Source organism: Neofelis nebulosa, chromosome 11 (genome assembly GCF_028018385.1).
Source record: "Neofelis nebulosa isolate mNeoNeb1 chromosome 11, mNeoNeb1.pri, whole genome shotgun sequence".
Taxonomy (NCBI): domain Eukaryota; kingdom Metazoa; phylum Chordata; class Mammalia; order Carnivora; family Felidae; genus Neofelis; species Neofelis nebulosa.
In genome coordinates, this window is record NC_080792.1 from 75,742,906 (window position 1) to 75,765,454 (window position 22,549).

A 22,549-nucleotide genomic window follows, 5' to 3' on the forward strand; every position below is an offset into this window, starting at 1 on the left:
GGCTTAGCATTCACATGATCTCATTCATCTTCATGACTGCCCTGCTACAGAGGAACTGTGTCCATTTTACAGATGAGGAAAATGAGGCCCAGAGGTGACCTAAGGCTAGGTTTCAACATTCATGAGCCTGACATTACTCCTTGAGTGAGGGATATAGAATCACTCCCTGCAGGGCCCTTGACTGGCTGAGAAGCTGAGATGACCAGAGGGAAACCAGCCAGGCTTGACCAACCCTGCCAAGGAAGTGGAGTGTGCAGGGACCCAGTCTGGGGGACTGGTCAGAAGAGAAGCCCTAGCCCCAGTCCCACCCCAAGGAACTCAGGCCTTGGTGATTCCTGATTCACTGGGCACTCAACTGCTTGCTGTGGTCTTTTCAAGTCCCAAGGAGATGCTCCACAGACCTGGGTCACGCTTAGGAATATGGAAATAAGGCAGGTCAGGTATTCCCCACCCAGGGCCCCAGGGGCGGGAACTGTGGGCTGGCTTCAGTGGGAGGGGGTGGAGCCCAGAATCTAACCACAGCCGGGCAGCTGGCAGATGTCACTCTGAGGGAGATCTCCAGGGGTAACAGCCATGGGCCCTGGAGAGGACTGGGCACTGAGTGCAGGGACCAGAGAAGGCCCAGACAGAGGACAAGACTATGTGGGCCAGGCACACTGGGACTGCTGCTGCCAACAAGAGGGACCTGAGGCACCTGCCAGCCCCTCTCCTGGAAGTTCAAGCCGAGCTTCCACCCTGAGGGCAGATGAGGCCCGAGACAGGCCAAGTGTGCTGTGAGGCTCCTGGGGGACAGAGCCCTGGCCCCAGGCAGCACTGTCCCCTACTGCTGCTACACCTGGCCATGGGCACCCATGGCCTGCTGCCCACAACACAGCATCATCGAGCAGAGCCCCAGAGGGAAGGAGCCTAAGGTAAGGAGCCAAAAGATCACGGCAGGGGAGGATGTGGAGTTCCCTAAGGTGGGAGCCAGGAGTGGACATCCGAAGAGGAGAGCAGCAGTGAGGGGAAGAGGGGGGAGAAGGAAGAATGGGCCAGAGAGAAGGGGCCTGGGTAGACACCGGCTGTATTTAAAGTGCTGACATCTGTCTTGCGTGGATTTTTTTGCATTGATTTTTTGTTTGTAATACTTTCAATTCTGTATTAAATATATTTAATTAATATATTTAATATTTTTATATTTAATTATTATTAATATATTTAATAATTATATTAAATATAAAAATATATTTAATAATTAAATACAATTCTGTAATCTGTATTAAAATATCGTGCGTCTTGATGACGGAGTTTTGGGCATCCCTTAAATTTTGGATAGTGCTGCACCTGCCTCACCCTTGTCCTCTGGGTAGGGCAGAAAGAGGCAGGCAGGAGCAGGATGTGCCCAGCAGGCACTAATCGTTTTAGGGGCAGAAACGCCCTCTGTAGCCCCACAAGTCAGATCCTGCTGTTATCCTCATCTTGCAGAGGAAGATAGAGGTCCAAAGAGGTAAGGTGACCTTCCCAAGGTCACACAGCACATAGGCACAGTCCCAGCACTGGTAAGAAGCCAGAGGACTGAACCCTGTGACCTCATCAGCATGTCCTGTGTTGAAACAAAATGGTGCAACATTCTGAAGGGGTGCTCTGCCAGGCAGTTAGAGAGGGGAGTAAGGGCTTGTCTGAGTCTCCACCAAGGATGTCCACTCTGCAACTCATTCATAAATATTCACAGGCGTCAGGCCTGGGGACCCAGAGTGGGTGGGCCTAAACCAAGGGGGTCATGTCCAGGCGTGGGGACAATCAAATTGGTCTGACAGGTGAAGAGTCACTGACACGTGATGTGACCACTCCAGGCACCCGGAGCGGCCTGGGCTGAGGAGAGAGAGAGGTTGTGCAGGCACAACAGGGCACTCTGTGCTGCGTGCAGTGTCTTAATGTGCTGCATCCTTGATCTTGGAGTCCAGAAGAGTTGTCGAGGGATTTAGGTAGCAGACTGTCACAGTCGGATTCATGTTTGGAAAAACGGCTCCAGATAGGAGATTGATGTGAGGCCAGATTAAGGACCCAGGAGAAACAACGGCCAAAGCCTGCATCTTGGGGATGGGGAGGAAGGATCAGGTACCAAGACCACCTATGAAATTAGCAAGTGAATTTAAAGTGACTGTACCAGAGGTTGATCGGGAGGAATGGGCACTCTCATGGACTGTCTATAGAAGTCCAAAATGTACAACCATTTTAACAATATGCAGCAAGTCATTTTTTAAGTATATTTATTTAAATTGTGCAATTCCACTTCTATGAATTCATGGTGGGGGAGAGGTGAAAATAATCCAAGATATAACAAAAGGTTTATAAACAAGAATGACTAGCTCAACATTACTAATGGTGGGAGAAAACTGGAAATAATCTAAATATCCAGCAGAAAGGGTGTGGCCAAATACAGTATAGAACATCAATCATAAGGAATCTTCCACAAACCCTCAAAACTATGTGTGGGTTTTTAAAGTATGTGTACATTTTCAAAAGCCTGCCCGAAATAATAGAAAAATGTCAATGGTGTGTCTCTGGCTAATGGAACTTCACCTAATTTAAAACTTTGCTTTCTAATTTTCTATACTTTTGAAAATGTTCACAGGAAGATATATTTGGTTTTTATCTTCTAAAATAATTTTTAATTTATTTTTTTGGGAGAGCACAAGCTTCTAAAATAATTTTTTTAATTTATTTTTTTGGGAGGGGCAGAGAGAGGGGGACAGAGGATCTGAAGCAGGCTCTGCACTGACAGACTGACAGCAGCAAGCCTGATGTGGGGCTCGAACTTTTGAACCGGGAGATCATGACCTGAGCCAAAGTCAGTCAACCAACTGAGCTACCCAGGTGCCCCTAAAATAATTTGTTTAAGTTCATTTCTTTTTGAGAGAGACAGACAGACAGAGTGTGAGTGGGAAAGGGGCAGAGAGAGAGGGAGACACAGAATCTGAAGCAGGCTCCAGGCTCTGAGTCAGCACAGAGCCTGACGTGGGGCTCGAACTCACAAACCACAAGATCATGACCTGAGCCAAAGTTGGATGCTCAACCAACTGAGCCACTCAGGTGCCCCCAAAATAATTTTTAATACAAGAGTAACATGTACTTGTTGTAAAAAAAATAAAAATAAAAATAAAAAAGATTAACCACAGAAGTATATAAAGAAAAAATCCAATGTTTCTGCTTACCATCCCCACACATCTTACCCTAAAACCCATTCTCCAGAGACGGCCACTGTCAGGTTGGTCAATACATTTCCAATGCTTCTCCTATGTGTATATGTCCCTGACACACACACACACACACACACACACACACACACACACACACACACACCTAGTTGGTATTGGGATTTTTTTTTAAAATGAAACCATACCCTGGAATAAGCTTTTTAAACAATGTGTTACTGATATTTTCTATCTCAATTTGGATAGATCTCCCATGTTCTTGTAATGGCTTTGTAAGACCTCGAAGTTTGGATGAACCAGATTGTATTTAATTATCCCCTTATTAATGGACATTTAGGTTGTTTCCATTTAAAAATATAAATCACAAGTGATGCCGCAATGAAAATCCTCACATATGTGTGCATGTGTTATGTGTGCTTGTATAAAGTGCACTTAAGTATCTACTATGGATAAATAGCTCAAAGTGGAATTGCTCGATCAGAGAGAATGTGTTTGGGGAATGTTCCTAGGCAATGCCCAAATGTCCTTCTGAAAGGTTCCAGCTTATATTCACTGCAGTGAATGATGGTGCCCTTTCCTCTACATCCTTGACAATAATGTGATATTGTTGATCTTTTTTTTTTTTTGCTCATCCAATGAATATAAGTGAGCCTATGTTTGTTGTTTAATTGGTTATTTGATCATTGGTAAAACTTGTTTTCCTTTCATTTTTTTATTGTCTGATTTTATTTCTACTGTGAATTTATTTACCAGTTGTAATTTTGCCTGTTTCTCCATTCAGTTGGTTGTATTTTCTTATGGATCTATAGAAACCCTTCATATACTTGGGATATTAACTCGTTGTTAAGTACATAGTTGTAAATATTGTTCCCTGGTGTGTTTTATGCCTTTTGTTGATGGGGTCTTTCACCATAAAGCTGTTTTTAATTTTTATGTGTCAGATTAGTTTAATTTTTTCTTTATGGTTTCTGAGATCTGTGAGACCACATGTGGGAGAAGGCCACCCATGTCTAACTCATGTCCATGACCCTTCTGTAGAATGCCAAAATCATCCATCTCTGATACTGCCCCACACTAATCATCTCTTCTTGTAAGTTTCTTCTAAGTGTGCATTAAGGAAAAATGAAAACACCAAAATAGGGAGACAGAGGAATAAGAGTACCTCCATGTTCCCATCAACCAGGTCCCAATCTATCAATTCCCTGATGATGCTGACACAACAAAATAATTGCTCTCTTATGCAATATTTGGAAACAAATTCCAGATATCATATCTTTTTCTCAATAATGATTTCATCTGTGTACCAGAAGATAAAGGCCTAAACAGAAACTAAAGTAGCATGATCAAACCGATGTAGAAACTGTAAATCCTTAACAATGAAAATACTTATCAGTGAAGACCTCAAACTTGTCACAAGTGAATGCATGGAATTATATTGTTGATGTTATTGCTATTTGGGGGTATTTCCTTTTCTCTTTCTGAGTATTGAAAATCATTTGACACTGTGATTGTGGGGGTCGGGTGTCTTCAGGACTGTTGGGTCTGTAAGAATCCCCCATCACTCTACTTTTCCTTGCAAAGAAGGGACTAAGGGGCTGAGCGGCTGGTCCTGGGATTCTCCCATGGTGGGGATGCAGCCACAGCCTCCCAGAGTTGTATCTGAGCCATCCTCTCTGCTTCCTCATCCTGCAAAGGGCTTCTGGCATCAGATCCTTCAGGAGGTCCAGTTTGTACGACATCAGAATCACCTCCCTGGACAGTTGGCTACTTTGCATCAAAGACCCACATCAAGTGAACCTTTTTAGGTAGGATTAGCTGCTTTGATGTTCAAAGACTCCGTCCATCTGATGGACCGGGTGCATCACAGCAATATTTCATTTCTGTCCTCCTTCTCCTGGGAGGGCTGCCACATACCTAGGTGGGGAGTGCCTTTCATGTGCAGGGAAAAGAAGAAATGTGCACCGTTCCCTGCTTCTCCCTACTTCACAGGATGATGACCTGCTCCCTCCACCCTCCCCTGCTGACTCATTTTTATTTGGCGACCTGGTACATGCTGGGATTCAATGGATCCGATTTTGGGAATGTACCAGTGTTGTCCACACTGCATGATGGCTTCATGTCTGCCCATATGGACATTCGTCCACTGGGAGTCTATTCAGGTGGCTCCTGGGTACACTCACATGACCCCAGGAGATCTCAACAGCTCCAGCTTTCTGAGGGAAAAAATATTCTATTTCATCTTGTGCATACCTGCCCAGGCCTGAAATTGGTCACTGATGCCAGTTTCATTTCGTGGGAGGTGGCATTTAAGACTCTTTAAGAGAAGCATAGCAGCAGTCACATACCAGACCCTCCCCAACATGAGCTCAGATTGGGGCTTGGCTGGGGCTGCTCCCAAGGTCACCTGGACACAGGCTGGCATGTCTTACAGGACCAGGCCACACATCACTTACAACAATCCCAAACTAGCACATCCCCTGGGATAATAAGACAGAGCCCTCTGAAGTTATGTCTTGGGACATAGTTAGTTGCCAATGTCCATACACAGTCCAACTCTTTCTCCCTGCAAAGGATCCTTTGGGAGGGAGGGTACTCCCTCCACCCTCACCTCACATCTCCCCAGGGTATTACAATGTTTGAACATACAGAAAAGAGATGTCCTGTTCATTTCCATGGAAAATAACTCACAATGACACAAAAGCCTTCCACAAACTCACTCCAATATCCAAGAGATAGTGGTAGAAGCAGCAAATCAGATACCAACTTCCATTGGAAGAATTGATTCCAAGGATCCTATTGCTGTACACATGGGGACATTGGTGCTATTCTGATATGGGTGTGGGACATGTGGCTCCTCTGTTGAGCAGACACCAGCCTGAAGCAGTACCCTCACTTCCTCCATCACAGCTGCACGTGGGGGGCTGGGATTGGGGGAGGGCCTCCCATGGACGGGGTTTTTGCATGAGCCTGTATCACAGTGTTGGGTGTTCGGCGGAGGTACCCAGCTGAGCGTCCTAGGTGAGTCTCATCTTCTCCCTGCTCCCCTGCTGTTCCAGACATTTGGGCATTTTTTGACTGTTTTTTTTTCTCTGTGTATCTTATATAAAAGTCTTGGTTACTCTTTCACCCGGCACCTCAGCCCCTAGGACCCTGCTCTCCTCCCTTCCCTGTACCGACTGTCGTGCTTGCTTCTTTGTTCATCATAACCCCGCACCTCCTACCTGAGGCATAGGGAATGGTGGAATGACCTAAAATCTAAAATCTGTCTGCCGGGGTCATCCTGGGACCCCCATGTACTCTGTTCTGTCCTCTCCTGTCTGGTCTTGTGTTGGACCTTTTTTATATCTGGGAGTCACTAAGAGTCCCCATAGAAAATGGAAGAAAGAACAGGAAGCATTGAGGGGGTGACCATGTGGAGAATTTGCAGGGACACGGCACCCTCAGGGCTAAGGCTGGGGACACATGGGTCAGACGTTTAAAACAGGGCCCTGGAACTATGCGACTCAGGATCTGGGGTGGTCAATGGTGTACCAGTGGAGCAGCTAACCCCACCCCCAGGCCTCATGTGGCTGCAAGGCAGAACCCTGAGGTGTCCTGAAAACTCAAGGAAACCAGCAAGAGGGAGGACAGTGGGGAGAAGAGAAGGTGCCAGGGAAAGGGTCATGGAATGAAAGGATGTGAGAACTGGATGAACACTTGAGTCCTTGCAGGAAATACTTCATACCCCAAAGAGAGGCAGAATCTATGGAATGAAGGCTCTAGTGATATGACTGATTTGCAGGACATGGAGGGCAAGGCTGCAGAAGACAATGGAATGAGAGAGACACAAGAGACACAGGCAGACACTCTATTATCAGCAAGAATCCTACCCAATCAGGGACAGCCCAGGAGAGACACATCTGGGTAAAAACAGATCTCTTAGGACAAAGACTCTCACTTCCCCAGCACAGAAGTGTCAGATCAGAATGGTATACAGGATGATTCAATGGAGGTCAGAGAGCTCACATCATAATCCTGACCATAGAGGGACAAACATAGAGCCCAGACAGTCACTGTCAGCATGTCACAGGAGGCAGGGGCAGGACAGTGAGAGTTCAATGTCTCTGTGGGAGGACAGGTGCCAGGAGAGTCTCAGGATGGGTGGTGACAGAAATTCAACTCAAAGACTCCCAGCACAGGTGGGGAGATTTTTGAGGAACACCTTAACCCACCCCCACCCTTGACATGAACCCGTGGACACAGACTGTGCACTAGGGGCCTGATTGGATGTTCAAGAACCTATTCCCACATGAAGACTAAGGTCAAGTGACCCCATGGTGGATGCTGAGCCTCTGACCTCTTTTCCCTCCCCCACCCCACAGGTCAGCCCAAGTCAGCCCCCTCGGTCACTCTCTTCCCACCCTCCAATGAGGAGCTCGGTGCCAACAAGGCCACCCTGGTGTGCCTCATCAATGACTTCTACCCCAGAGGCTTGACGGTGGCCTGGAAGGCAGATGGCTCCCCCGTCACCCAGGGCGTGGAGACCACCAAGCCCTCCAAACAGAGCAACAACAAGTACGCGGCCAGCAGCTACCTGAGCCTGTCACCGGACCAGTGGAAATCTCGCAGCAGATTCACCTGCCAGGTCACGCACGAGGGGAGCACTGTGGAGAAGAGTGTGGTCCCCGCAGAGTGTTCTTAGGTCCCCGAGACTGTCAGGGATGGAGGCCTTCCTCACCCAGATACACCTTCCCCAGCTCACCATGTACCCCTGAGAGCCAACTCCTGGATCAGCTCAGACCAGGAAGGTCACACACCCTCCTGGTTTCTATTTGTGCTCAATAAAGAACTTATTGTTTATCATTCAACATTTTTGATGTGAATTCTCTGTCTGGTTATGTCTGAGTTAATGGCTTAGTAATTAAGAGAAGGGACAGTTATGACACGTGATTCTATCTAACCGCCATCCACCCAACTAACCCTAAAAGGACTCCATTGACTCTGTATCCCCCTGGGTGTGACCCAGAGTAGAAAATAGTCCTGCCATACCAGCCCCCAGGATGCAGTCTTTGCCCCCTGGAAAGGGAGAAAAACTGAGTGAGAAGGACCAGGGGTCCCCATAGGGTGTCAGGGAGGAGCAAGGAGAGTCCCAGGAGCCAGCAGTGGGCAGAAGCAACAATAAGGAGGAACGAGGTCCTTGAGCAGAAACAGTGGTCTTTAGGAACAGAGGTGAACTTCCTGGTTCCATACAGGGTGACCCAGAGGGGAGAGTGACTACCAAGTGAGGGGTCCATGGTTGGCACCTTAGCAGGGAGCCATGGAAAGCTCTGAACAATGCATCTTAGAAGTACATTTCTCAAACTTTCACAATACACGTTAGGTGAGTAAAGACACTAACAAGTCCTACAGAGAAACAGTTTCATATCTTGTAGCCTAACCCTTCCTGAACCTAGTTGATTCTCCTAACCAACTGAGGAAGCTCTGGAACACTCTTCAAGACAGTTGTGTTACTACTTGAGGTCAGGCTGAGGCACAAGGACAACAGTCTATGTTCTGTTGGGCCTCAGTCAAGGTCAGGCTCAAAGAGACCCTAACAGGGGGCTGGGACCTCAGTCATGAAGAGTCTCATCATCTAAACTGAGATCAAGGAGATTTACTCTATGGTTAGGTTATAAATGAAGTTGATGATATCAGCCTGCAAGTGGTGGGGACATGGAGAACTGAGTAAATGACAAAGGAGGCCATCCTGGGCACATAATGGGCAGCCACGATTATCCCAAAGAGGGGAGCCAATTCGTATTCAGGAGTATAGTTCAGCTGGTGCAGACCAAGTCAGGCAGAATGAGTGTGGCCTGAGGGCTATCGCAAAGTCAGGATCCCCTTCCCCAGGTATTCAGGGTCCACTGAGCCTCCTATGCCTGAGCCTCCTTCACTCACTGTGGCTCAATCCTGAGTGCATCTGTAGCCTGGTATCAGAGACACACTCACTCCCAGGTCAGTGAAGCAGGCGAGGTCGTTCTCACAGAGATGCCGGCACAACAAGCCCCCTGTCTATGTCTCCAGCTCATCAGAGACAAGGAGTTGCTTTCACGTGACCTGCAAGGAAGCCAGATCAGACCAGAGAAGAGCCTACAAAGCCCAGGAATTCTGAGAGCACAGGGAACCCTTAGAGTTTTATCCCAGCCACTCCTGCCCTAGGGAAGCCGAAGAGGGAGAAGGGAGATTAGGGGGTCCTAGTATGCCACAGCACCTGCTGGCCCCATGTCATGGATCTGAGTGCTTGGACCACATGTGGGAGAAGGCCACCCAAGTCTAACTCATAACCCTGCTGTAGAATGCCAAAATCACCCCACCTCTGATACTGCCCCACACTAATCATCTCTTCTTGTAAGTTTCTTCTAAGTGTGCATTAAGGAAAAATGAAAACACCAAAATAGGGAGACAGAGGAATAAGAGTACCTCCATGTTCCCATCAACCAGGTCCCAATCTATCAATTCCCTGATGATGCTGACACAACAAAATAATTGCTCTCTTATGCAATATTTGGAAACAAATTCCAGATATCATATCTTTTTCTCAATAATGATTTCATCTGTGTACCAGAAGATAAAGGCCTAAACAGAAACTAAAGTAGCATGATCAAACCGATGTAGAAACTGTAAATCCTTAACAATGAAAATACTTATCAGTGAAGACCTCAAACTTGTCACAAGTGAATGCATGGAATTATATTGTTGATGTTATTGCTATTTGGGGGTATTTCCTTTTCTCTTTCTGAGTATTGAAAATCATTTGACACTGTGATTGTGGGGGTCGGGTGTCTTCAGGACTGTTGGGTCTGTAAGAATCCCCCATCACTCTACTTTTCCTTGCAAGGAAGGGACTAAGGGGCTGAGCTGCAGGTGCTGGGACTCTCCCATGGTGGGGATGCAGCCACAACCTCCCAGAGTTGTATCTGAGCCATCCTCTCTGCTTCCTCATCCTGCAAAGGGCTTCTGGCATCAGATCCTTCAGGAGGTCCAGTTTGTACAACGTCAGAATCACCTCCCTGGACAGTTGGCTACTTTGCATCAAAGGACCCACATCGAGTGGACCTTTTTAGGTAGGATTAGCTGCTTTGATGTTCAATGACTCCGTCCATCCGATGGACAGGGTGCATCACGGCAATATTTCATTTCTGTCCTCCTTCTCCTGGGAGGGCTGCCATGTACCCATGTGGGGAGTACCTTTCATGTGCAGGGAAAAGAAGAAATGTGCACTGTTCCCTGCTCTTCCCTACTTCACAGGATGATGACCTGCTCCCTCCACCCTCCCCTGCTGACTCATTTCTATTTGGTGACCTGGTACATGCTGGGATTGAGGAGATAGGCTGGTGGAATGCATGGGGTTGTCCACTATACATATGGTAATGAGGTTGTATCTATGGACATTAGTCCAGTCAGAGCCCTTCAGGTGGCTCCTGGGTACACTCATGTGACCCCAGATGATCTCTATAGCTCCTGCTATCTGATGGACAACATATTCTACTTCACTTGTGCCTACCCACCCCAGGCCTGAATGTGGTCACTGATACCAGTTCCATTTCATGGCAGGGAGCGTTTAAGCCCCCCGAATAAAGCAGAGCAACAGTCACACAGAGGCCCCTCCCCAACATGGGAATAGTTTGGCTGGGGCTGTTTCCAAGGTCATCTGGACAAAGCCTGGAATGTCCCACAGGACAAGGACAGACCTCACATGGCACAGTCCCAAACTAGGACATCCCCTGGGAATATAAGGCTGAGGACTCTGAAATGATGATTGGGGGCATAGGAAGTTTCCAGTGGACCATACACACAGGCCCACCTGATGTTCCCTGCAGAGGAAGGTTTGGGAGAAAGGGTATACTCTCTGCCATCACCTCCTGGTCTCACCAAAGAATTAGGATTGTTTGAACATACAGAGAAGGGATTTCCTCTTCAGTTCCACAGATTGTTACTCAGGGTGACACAGAAGCCCTCCACAAACTCATTCCAATTCCCAGGATATAGAGGTAGAAACAGCAGATCAGACTCCAACTTCCTTTGGAAGAAAGGATTCCAAGGATCCTGTGGCTGCAAAATGGGGACATTGATCCTGTTATCTGCTAGGGGTGGAAGAGCTTTGTCCCCCACTGAGCAGACACTAGTATGGAGCAGTGCCCCCCACTTCTTCCATCACAACTGTAGGTGGGTTTCTAAGGGGTGGGGCAGGGATTCCCAGGCAGTGGTTTTTGTATTAGCCTGTATCGCCATGTTTTGTTTTCGGCGAAGGGACCTGGGTGACCATCCTAGGTGAGTCTCATCTTCTCCCTCCTTCCATGTTCTCCCAGATGTTGGGAGTAATTGTCTATTTTTTTTTTCTTTATGTGTTTTTTCTCAATTTGACAATTCCCTAATTTTGGACACCAGTCCCTGGGACCCTGATCTTCCCTCCCACTACACACTGTCCTCCTTGTTTCTTTGGTCATCACAGCCCATCCACTGCTATGTGAGAGGCAAGGGATGGTCAGGATGACCTACAAACTCAACTATGTGTCCACCGGGTCATCCTGGGTCCCGTATGTGCTCTTTTCTGTCCACCTTTGTAAGGCCTCCTGTTGGACAACCTTTGTCTCTGGGAGTCACTAAGGGTCCTCAAATAAAAGGGAAGAGAGAAGGGGGAGCATTGAGGGGAGTAACCATGTAGAGATATTACAGGGACGCGGCATGCTATGGGCCAAGGCTGAGGACACACACAAGGCTCAGGAGAAGGCCCGGTGCTCAGGGACTCAGGGTCCAGAGTAAGCAATGGTGCAAGTAGAGCTCCCCACAGGCCTCATGGGGTGCCGTATACACTCCCGAGCTGGCATGGGGACTCAGACAAACTTGCCAGAGGCAGGATGGAGCTTGTAGGAGTAGATGCCAGAGAAAGAGTCATGGAATGAGAAGATGTGAGACATGAGTGGACTCTTGAGTCCCTGCAGGACACACATCTGCAACAAACACAGGAGAACCTATGGCATGAAAGCTCTAGTGAAATGACCGATTTGCAGGACATGGGGACTGGGGCTGCAGAAAGGCTATGGATTGAGAGTGATGCAAGCTCACGCACACACTCTGTATGATCAGCAAGGATCCTGCCCCATCAGGGACAGCCCAGGAGACACATCTGAGTAAAAACAGACCTCTTAGGGCAAAGACCTCACACAAGACTCAAGATACAATGGCCCACAGGATGAGCCAATAGGAGGTCAGAGAGCTCACGTAATAGCACTGGCCACAGAGGACAAAAGTAGAGCTGAGACAGACACTGTCAAAAGTCAGAGGAGGCAGGAGCAGGACAGTGAGAGTTAGATGTCTGCGTGGAAGGAAAGATCTCAGAAGAGTCTCGGGATGGGTGGTGATAGGAATCCACCTCAAAGGTTCCCAGCAAAGGTGGGGAGATGATTGAATAATGCCTTAACCCACCCCACCACCCCACAACATGGATTCACATGGACACAGAAGGGGAACTGGAGGCCTGACTGAATGTTCAGGTACCTGTACCCACATGAAGGCCGATGTCAAGTGAAGTGACCCCAAACGTGGAAGCTGAGCTTCTGACCTCCTGTCCCTCCCCTACCCCACAGGTCAGCCCAAGTCCTCGCCCTCAGTTACCCTCAGCCCACCCTCCCCTGAGGAGCTCAGCAATAACAAGGCCACCCTGGCGTGCCTCATCAGTGACTTCTACCCCAGCGGCTTGATGGTAGCCTGGAAGGCAGACAGCACCCCTGTCACCCAGGGCGTGGAGACCACCAACCCCTCCAAACAGAACAACAAGTATGCAGCCAGCAGCTACCTGAGGTTGTTGCCTGACAAGTAAAAATCTCACAGCAGATTCACCTGCCAGTTCACACACGAGGGGAGCACCATGGAGAAGAATGTGGTCCCTGAGGAGTGCTCTTAGGTCAAGACATCCCCTACCCACTCAAAGGGCTTAGAGCCACAGGACCTCCAGGAAGGATTCCCCTTGCACCAGGATCATGCCAGCCCTCCTCCCAGCACCCAATCATGCTCAATAAAATGTTCTTTATTCAATCAGAATTCAGGCTGTCTGGTAATTTGGGCTTAACATTTCAGTCCAGAACTCAACCATCTTTGGGGGAAAACAGGATTCTTTTGGCCTTGGGAAAAGAGCCCAGTGAACGCTTCCTCATGTTTCATGAGGGGTTATTTTGCTCTCAGCCAGAATTGTCACACAATACTCCTGAACAGGAGATCAAAACAACAGAAATTAAAGAGACCATCCTCCACAATGTCTCTAGCTTTCCTTCTTGTGTTAACCATGCCCACTGCCAGTCATAGCTTCCCCCACTGATACCAGATCCCCTGGATTTCTTGGATAATTCCTCAGTTTCTCCCTGGACCTGGCACCTCACCATCTACAAGAAGCCCTCCTCTGAATATTCCCACTCTCCTCTTCCTATAGACCCCCACTCACTGCCAGCTTTTCCCTGGTTTCCTACCCCATGTAGACATTCCCCACTGTCACAACCTAGAGCCTCCTCCCTCTCTCATGAGAACACCTGCTCCTACCTCCCCAGGAACACTGACTGTCCTCCTCCCACAGACTCCCTCTCACACTCACTATAGGAGCCCCTGCCTGGGCACTGGTCACTCACACCCACACTCCCACTGCTGGCATCTCACCCCACCAGTGTCTCTTGGTTCACACTACATCCAAGTTCTCTGGGAAACAGACTCCAGCTTTGCTTTCTGGGACCCCTCCGAGGCCAGGCCAACCAATGAGCCCATCATTTGTCTTTCATTAACCTGCCTAGGGTGTCTGTTATAAATCAAGACTCACATTCTGGAAATGCGCAGTTGACAGGTTTCTCAACTGACTCATCTACTTAGGAGTTCAGTGTAGTATCTGATCATAACACACACACAAGCACACACACAGGTCCCAACAAACAGAAACATACATGCACACTCATGATGATCACGGGGACACTGGTCCATTTACAACACTGCCATGGTGGGCATCTCTATGGAAAGATCAGGAGGAGCTGGGGTAGAAGGGGCTGCACAGGGAGCCAGGATATGGCATGAACAGAGACAATTCCATCTCTGTCATCCCTACCAGAGCCAGCCACTAGCAATAGAAGGCTCCAGGATTCTATTTGTGCTGGAGTGAGACAAGAAACCTCATGAGAAGCTGGAAGGGTGTTTACGCACTCATCGAGAGCAGATCGAGGAAGCCAGTCAGAGTTCTAGCTCAGTGTGCCAACGTGACAAAGAAAGAAGGATGCCAGACCTGTGTGTCCCCTATTGTGAGCTCTGCAGGTGACATCCCAAGGCAAGGATGCAGGAGAAGGCCATAGGTGTCAGAGAGCTTCCTCAATGTGAAGGTCCAGTGCAGAGGTACAGTATGGTTTCCAGCTTGGTGGGGGAACCCTGTGCTAGTGATGCTCCTGTATGTGGGCCATGTGTGATTCTCAGTCAGTTCAAGGCTAGGCACAGACTCTGACATTTCCACTCAGGGCAAAATTGTAGGATGTAGTGACTGCACCCACATACACCAGGGGCCCAACACGTCTATCCAGCTTATATTCAGCCCACATCTCCCTATACCGTGACAGTTGCCCTCACAGCTCAGGATAGGCACTAAACAGTGACCATGCTACCTTCCTAAAGAACCAGCCAAAGGCAGCGATTTGGGACATCGGGGCTAAGAGAGAGATCTAAGTGCTGGGGGAAACATGATTCTCCTCCCAACACTTTCCATTCCTGACCCCAAACCTCCACTGTTTCCCTTGCAGATGATGGAGTGGCATATCCAGGATTCTCCCCATGAGTCCCAACTCCGCAAAGGGCTCCCAGCTCCATCACCTCTGTGCTGAAACACCCCTGCTCACCCCTTCTACAATGACATCCTGACACAGACTGAGGAGAGCACACGGCATCTTCCTAAGCATGATGTTAGCTGAATTCTGATGCCATACCTAAAGAGCATCTCTCCATCCCCTCCCCCATGATTGAGGATAGATGGATTCTGAACCCTCCGTGGAACTGATTCCAGGTCCCCAGGCGTCACCCCCATCACCCACCCATCTGCCTGACCAGCACCCGTGACAAGAAGGCTGGGCTTTGGGCCTCCCGTGCAGCTGCAGGTGGGCCTGGGTCAGGGGTGGAGGGGCTGACAGAGGGTTTGTGTTCCAGGCTGTGTCACAGTGTGCTTTCTTCGGCGGAGGGACCCATCTGACCGTCCTCGGTGAGTCTCCCCTTTCCTCCTCTTTTGGCTCCAGTATACAATTTCAGGTGATTTTCTTCTGCTTTCTATTGTGACCTGGGCTCAGGCTGAAGGTATGTGGGGTCTGTAAGTTTTGCCACTTTTATCTTCCCCTTATCTCCTCCACTGGCCCCATATTGTCAGAAGTGCTCAGGGCTACAGGGGGCATCCCCGTGAGCCCTTCCTAATCTAGACCCGAACTCAGTCCTCACTGTGACTCCAGCTCTCTCCCCAAGGAAATCTTCTCCTCTGCACTCAGGGATGGTCAGCTCACCACTCAATGTCTCTGGGCTCCAAGAGTCCGAGGAGAATTGAGGGTGAAGGGCAAATGAGTAGGGATTCCTGCTGCCAGAGGGACTGTGAGGTGTGGGAAGGATTCTGGGGATGGCTCGGGCACCGGTTTCCATCCTTGGGGGATCCAAGGCAGAGAACTGCCTGATGAACAGTGAGGACAGCCTTGGTCTCGGTACTTGGAGACATGGAGAAGGAAGTGGGACAAGGGGGTCAGGAAGAAAGGAAGGACATCACAGGAGAAGGGGGCCATGGGTTCTGGGCCTTCCACCTCCATAGGGACACTCAGGAAGCCAGCAACAGGACAGTCTCAGGACACTCAGGCAGCAAAGTAAATGCCTTCACCACCGCAGGAAAGCCTCCTGAGCAGATAGATACGTTGGGCCAGGGTCTCAAGGTAGGAAAAGGTGACAGGTCTTGCCAAGACCTCAGAAATCTAACGATGGACAGACCCCCAGTAAACTTCACAGAACAGGGAGACCCTTCAGAAGAGACATAGCCCATCCTTAAAATTGGGTTCCGCGAGTCCAAGGAGAATTGAGGGGTGAAGGCAAAGAAGTGGGGAGCTTGGGCTGCTAGCAGGGCCACGGGGTGTGAGAAGGATACTGGGGACATTCAGGCATAGTATTCTGTCTTTGGCTCATCCCAGCTGGAGGGCTGCCTGAAGCACAGAGAGCAGAGCATTGGTCTCGGGACTTGGGGACATGGAGGTGGAAGTGGGACAAGGGGGTGAAAGAGGAGGCAGGTTGTCAGAAGAGAAGGGCCCAAGGGTACTGGGACTTTCCACCTCTAGAGGAACAGTAAGGACACCAAGATCAGAACAGGTCTCAGGAGAGTGTCCTCTAAGGGAGGTGTGGTCCATGAGCAGATACATGGATCAGAGTCTGCTAATAGGGACAGGTGACAGGGACGTTGACTGCCAGCCTTCCAGAAATGGTAAACAGACAGACACCCAAATAAACTTCACAGAACAGGGAGACCCTTCAGAAAAGACATGGTCTAACCTCAAAACTGAAAATTTACCTCACCTGAAAACTCTCCATCTTACAAGACTCCCTGGAATCCAGCTCCAGGAACTCCCACTTCTTACCCACTCAGAATCCCCGGGGTCGGGGGTGGGGGTCCTGTTGGGAGGTGGGCAAGGCTGCAATGATGGTGTGAGGGGCTCTGGGGGCAGGAAACCTACTTTTCAAATGGGAACACAGCCCTGCAACAAGGACAGACTAGACACAGGGTAACCAGGTAAGGGACCTGGCGGATATGGCAGTGATGCCAACGTCCATGACAGACAGAATCACAAGGGAAAGCAGGTCTCAGAGCCAGTGCCACCAAGTCCCAGGGGGAGGACTGTGTGGATTAGGAGGACATGTGACCGGAAGAGAGTCTGAGGCCATGGAGGGACCCACACACTACTGAATGTGGCAGTCAGATTCATTCCAACAGAAGGTGAGTGACCCTACCCATGGCTGACCTGAACTCAGCCAGCTGGAGCCCTTGAGACCCAAGCCATGGACATGACAGAGCTGTTCCCCACATCAGGACTGAGGTAGGAGCTTCAGCCATGGACACCTGATCTGTGACTTACTGCCTCTCCCCTGCCCCACAGGTCAGCCCAAGTCGGCCCCCTCGGTCACACTCTTCCCACCCTCCAATGAGGAGCTCAGCGCCAACAAGGCCACCCTGGTGTGCCTCATCAGTGACTTCTACCCCAGCGGCTTGACGGTGGCCTGGAAGGCAGACGGCACCCCCGTCACCCAGGGCGTGGAGACCACCAAGCCCTCCAAACAGAGCAACAACAAGTACGCGGCCAGCAGCTACCTGAGCCTGTCACCGGACCAGTGGAAATCTCGCAGCAGATTCACCTGCCAGGTCACGCACGAGGGGACCAGCGTGGAGAAGAGTGTGGTCCCCGCAGAGTGTTCTTAGGTCCCCGAGACTGTCAGGGATGGAGGCCTTCCTCACCCAGATACACCTTCCCCAGCTCACCATGTACCCCTGAGAGCCAACTCCTGGATCAGCTCAGACCAGGAAGGTCACACACCCTCCTGGTTTCTATTTGTGCTCAATAAAGAACTTGTCATTTATCATTCAACATTTCTGATGTGAATTCTCTGTCTGTTATGTCTGGGTTAAAGGCTTAGTAATTAAGAGAAGGGACAGTAATGGTATGAGATTCTATCTAACCGCCATCCACCCAACTAACCCTAAAAGCACCCCATTGATGCTGTATCCCCCTGGGTACGACCCAGAGTAGGAAATAATCCTGTAGTACCAGCGCCCAGGATGCAGTCCTTGCCACCTGGAGAGGGAGAAACTGAGTGAGAAGGACCAGGGAGGGCCTGCAGGGTATCAGGGAGAAACAAGGAGAGTCCCAGGAGCCAGCAGTGGGCAGAAGCAACAGTAAGGAGGAACGAGGTCCTTGAGCAGAAACAATGGTCTTTAGGAACAGAAGTGAACTTCCCAGTTCCATACAAGTGACCCAGAGGGGAGAATGACTAACAAACGAGGGGGTCCATGGTTGGCCCGTTAGCAGGAAGCCATGGAAAGCATCTTAGAAGTACATTTCTCAAACTCATAATTCATGTTAGGTGAGTAAAGATGCTAACAAGGCCTACTGGGAAACAGTTTCACATCTTGTAGCCTATCCCTTCCCGAACCTACTTGACTCTCCCAACCAACTCTGGAAGCCCTGGAACACTCTTCAAGACAGCAGTGTTCACCCGCACTAGTGCTGGGAACTTGAGGTCAGGATGAGGCACAAGGACAACCAGTCTATGTGGTTTTGGGCCTAGGTCAAGGTCAGGCTCAAAGGGACCCGAACAGAGGAGCTGGGACCTCAATCCTGAAGTCTCAACATCGGAACTGAGATCAAGGAGAGAGTTACTTTATGGTTAGGTTATAGATGAACGCGATGATATGACCCTGTATGTGGTAGAGACATGGAGAACTGAGTAAATGACAAAGGACACCTTCTTGAGCACATAATGGGCAGCCAATGATTATCCCAAAGAGAGGGAGCCAATTTGAATTCAGGAGTATAGTTCAGCTGGTGCAGACCAGCCCAGGCAGAGTTGTATGGCCTGAAGGCTACAGCAAAGTAAGGATCCCCTTCCCCAGGTACTCAGGGCCCACTGAACTGCCAATGCACAAGCCTCCATCACTCACTGTGGCTGAATACTGAATGCACCTGTGGACTCCTATCAGAGACATACTCATTCTGAGGTCACTGAAGCAGTAGAGGTCAGCCTCGTAGAGATGCAGGCACAACCAGCCCTCTGTTTACGTCTCCAGCTCATCACAGACAAGGAGCTGCCTTCACCAGACCTGCAAGGGAGCCAGGTCAGCCCAGGGACAGAGCCTAAAAAGCCCAGGAGTTCTGAGAGCACAGGGACCCCTTAGAGTTTTATCCCGGCCACCCCCGCCCTAGGGAAGCCTAAGAGGGAGAAGGATATTAGGGGGTCCTAGTATCCCACAGCAACCGCTGGCCACATTTCATGGATCTGAATGCTGAGCCCCAAATGAGGGAGAAGGCCACCTAGGTCTAACTCATATCCATGACCCTGCTGTAGAATGCCAAAATCACCCCACATCTGGTACTGCCCCACACTATCATCTCTTCTTGTAATTTTCTTGTGAAGTGTGCATTAAAGATAAATGAAAACACCAAAAAAGGGAGATAGAGGAAGAAGAATACCTCCATGTTCCCATCAACTAGGTCCCAATCTATCAATACCCTGATGATGCTGACGCAATAACAAGATAATTGCTCTGTTATGCAATATTTGGAAGCAAATTCCAGATGTCATATCTTTTTCTCAATAATGATTTCATCTGTGTACCAGAAGATAAAGGCCTAAACAGAAACTAAAGTAGCATGATCAAGCCGATGTAGACACTGAGAATAAATCCTTAACCACCAAAATACTTATCATCAAAGATCTCAAACTTGTCACAAGTGAATGCATGGAATTATATTGTTGATGCTATCATTATTTGGGGGGACTTCCTTTTCTCTTTCTGAGTATTGAATAACATTTGACAGTGTGATTGTGGTATATGTCTTCACGTGTCTTGGATCTGTAAGAATCTCCCAAATCACTCTACTTTTCCTTGCAAGGAAGGAGCTTCGGGGGCTGAGCTGCTGGTCGTGGGACTGTCCCATGGTGGGGATGCAGCCACAACCTCCCAGAGTTGTATCTGAGCCATCCTCTCTGCTTCCTCATCCTGCAAAGGGCTTCTGGCATCAGATCCTTCAGGAGGTCCAGTTTGTACAACGTCAGAATCACCTCCCTGGACAGTTGGCTACTTTGCATCAAAGGACCCACATCGAGTGGACCTTTTTAGGTAGGATTAGCTGCTTTGATGTTCAATGGCTCCGTCCTACAGATGGAAAGGGTGCATCATGGCAATATTTCATTTCTGTCCTCCTTCTCCTGGGAGGGCTGCCACGTACCCATGTGGGGAGTACCTTTCATGTGCAGGGAAAAGAAGAAATGTGCACTGTTCACTGCTCTTCCCTACTTCACAGGATGATGACCTGCTCCCTCCACCCTCCCCTGATGACTCATTTCTATTTGGTAACCTGGTACATGGTGGGATTGACCAGAAAGGCTGGTGGAATGCATTGGGTTGTCCACTATACATATGGAAATGTAGCAGCATCTATGGACATTGGTCTAGTCGAAGCCTCTTCAGGTGGCTCCTGGGTACATTCACAAGACCCCAGGTGATCTCTATAGCTCCTGCTATCTGATGGACAACATATTCTACTTCACTTGTGCCTACCCGCTCCAGGCCTGAAAGTGGTCACTGATGCCAGTTCTTTTTTGTGGCAGATGGAATTTAAGACTCCTTGAAACAAGCAGAGCAACAGTCACACAGCCAACCTTCCCCAACATGGCACTAGATAGGGGTTTGGCTAGGGCTGTTCCCCAAGTCACCAGGACATAAGCTGACATGTCCCACAACACAGGACAGACTTCACTTGGGACAGTCCCAAACTAGGACATCCCCTTGGAAAATAAAGCTGAGCTCTATGGAATCATGGTTGGGGGCATAGGAAGTTTCCAGTGGCCCATGCACACAGGCCAACCTGCTATCACCTGCAGAGAAAAGTTTCGGATGAAGGTTAAACTCCCTCCCTCACCTGATTGTCTCACCAAAAAATTAGGATGTTTCAACATATAGAGAAGCGATTTCCTTTTCAAATCCAGAGATCCTTGCAAGTGACAGAGAGGCCCTCCACAAACTCATTCCAATTCCTAGGAGTTATAGGTTGGAACAGCATTCAGACACTTACTTCTTTGGAAGACTTGATTCCAGGATCCTGTGGCTGCACACATAGGGACATTGACCCTGTTATCCACTAGAAGAGGAAGACCTGTGGCCCCCCACTGAAAAGACACCAGCATGGAGCAGTGCCCCCACCTCCTCCATCACAGCTGCAAGTAGGGGGTCTAGGGGGTGGGGCAGGGACTCCCAGGCATTGGTTTTTGTATTAGCATGTATCACAGTGTTTTCTTTTGGGCGAAGGGACCCGGGTGACCATCCTAGGTGAGTCTCATCTCCCTCTTTCCCTACCTTCCCACATTTTTGGGAAATTTTCTGCTATTTTTTTTCTTTATGTGTCTTTTCTCAACTTGTTCACTCTTTCGTCTGGGACCCCAGTCCCTGGGACCCTGCTCTCCTTCCCTCCCTCTACACTGTCCTGCTTGCTTCTCTGGTCAACACAGCCCCTCCCCTACCAACTGAGAGGCAGAGGATGGTCGGGATGAGCTAAAAATTCATCTGTGTGTCCGCCGGGTCATCCTGGGTCCCACATGTGCTCGTTTCTGTCTACTGTTGTAAGGCCTTGGACAACCTTTGTCTCTGGGACTCACTAAGGGTACCCATAAAAAAGGGAAGAGAGAACAGGGAGCATTGAGGGGGTGACAATGTGGAGTATTTACTGGGTCAGGCACCCTCAGAGCCAAGGCTGAGGACACAAATGACAAGGTTCAGGGCAGAGCCTGGGGATCGGGGTCCAGAGTCAGCAGTGGTGCAGGTGGACCTCCCCCCAGGCCTTATGGAGTGGCCATATAGAGTTGGCCTGGGGACTCAGACAAACTTGCCAGAGGCAGGATGGAGCTTGTAGGAATAGATGCCGGAGAAAGAGTCATGGAATGAGAAGATGTGAGACATGAGTGGACTCTTGAGTCCTTGCAGGACACACATCTGCAACAAACACAGGAGAACCTATGGCATGAAAGCTCTAGTGAAATGACCGATTTGCAGGACACGGGGACTGGGGCTGCAGAAAGGCTATGGATTGAGAGTGATGCAAGGCCACGCAGACACACTCTGTATGATCAGCAAGGATCCTACCCCATCAGGGACAGCCCAGGAGAGACACATCTGAGTAAAAACAGACCCTTAGGGCAAAGACCTCACACAAGACTCAAGATACAATGGTCCACAGGATGAGCCAATAGGAGGTCAGAGAGCTCACGTAATAGCACTGGCCACAGAGGACAAAAGTAGAGCTGAGACAGACACTGTCAAAAGTCAGAGGAGGCAGGAGCAGGACAGTGAGAGTTAGATGTCTGCGTGGAAGGAAAGATCTCAGAAGAGTCTCAGGATGGGTGGTGATAGGAATCCACCTCAAAGGTCCCCAGCAAACGTGGGGAGATGATTGAATAACGCCTTAACCCACCCACCCACCCCGACATGGATTCACATGGACGCAGAGCGAGAACTGGGTGCCTGACTGAATGTTCAGGTACCTGTACCCACATGAAGGCCGATGTCAAGTGAAGTGACCCCAAACGTGGAAGCT

General features: G+C 49.3%; 1 pseudogene and 1 gene segment (V, D, J or C); both read left to right on the forward strand.

The window, feature by feature from the left end:
• LOC131489659 (immunoglobulin lambda-1 light chain-like) overlaps positions 1-8,041 on the forward strand; it is a 205,062-nt gene extending 197,021 nt beyond the window's left edge. The window contains 2 exon segments of the V gene segment in view: positions 6,175-6,212; positions 7,556-8,041. Coding sequence covers positions 6,175-6,212; positions 7,556-7,875 — 358 coding nt within the window.
• Positions 8,042-10,555: 2,514 nt separating this feature from the next.
• Positions 10,556-13,933, forward strand: LOC131489838 (immunoglobulin lambda constant 3-like; annotated as a pseudogene).
• Positions 13,934-22,549: the final 8,616 nt, after the last annotated feature.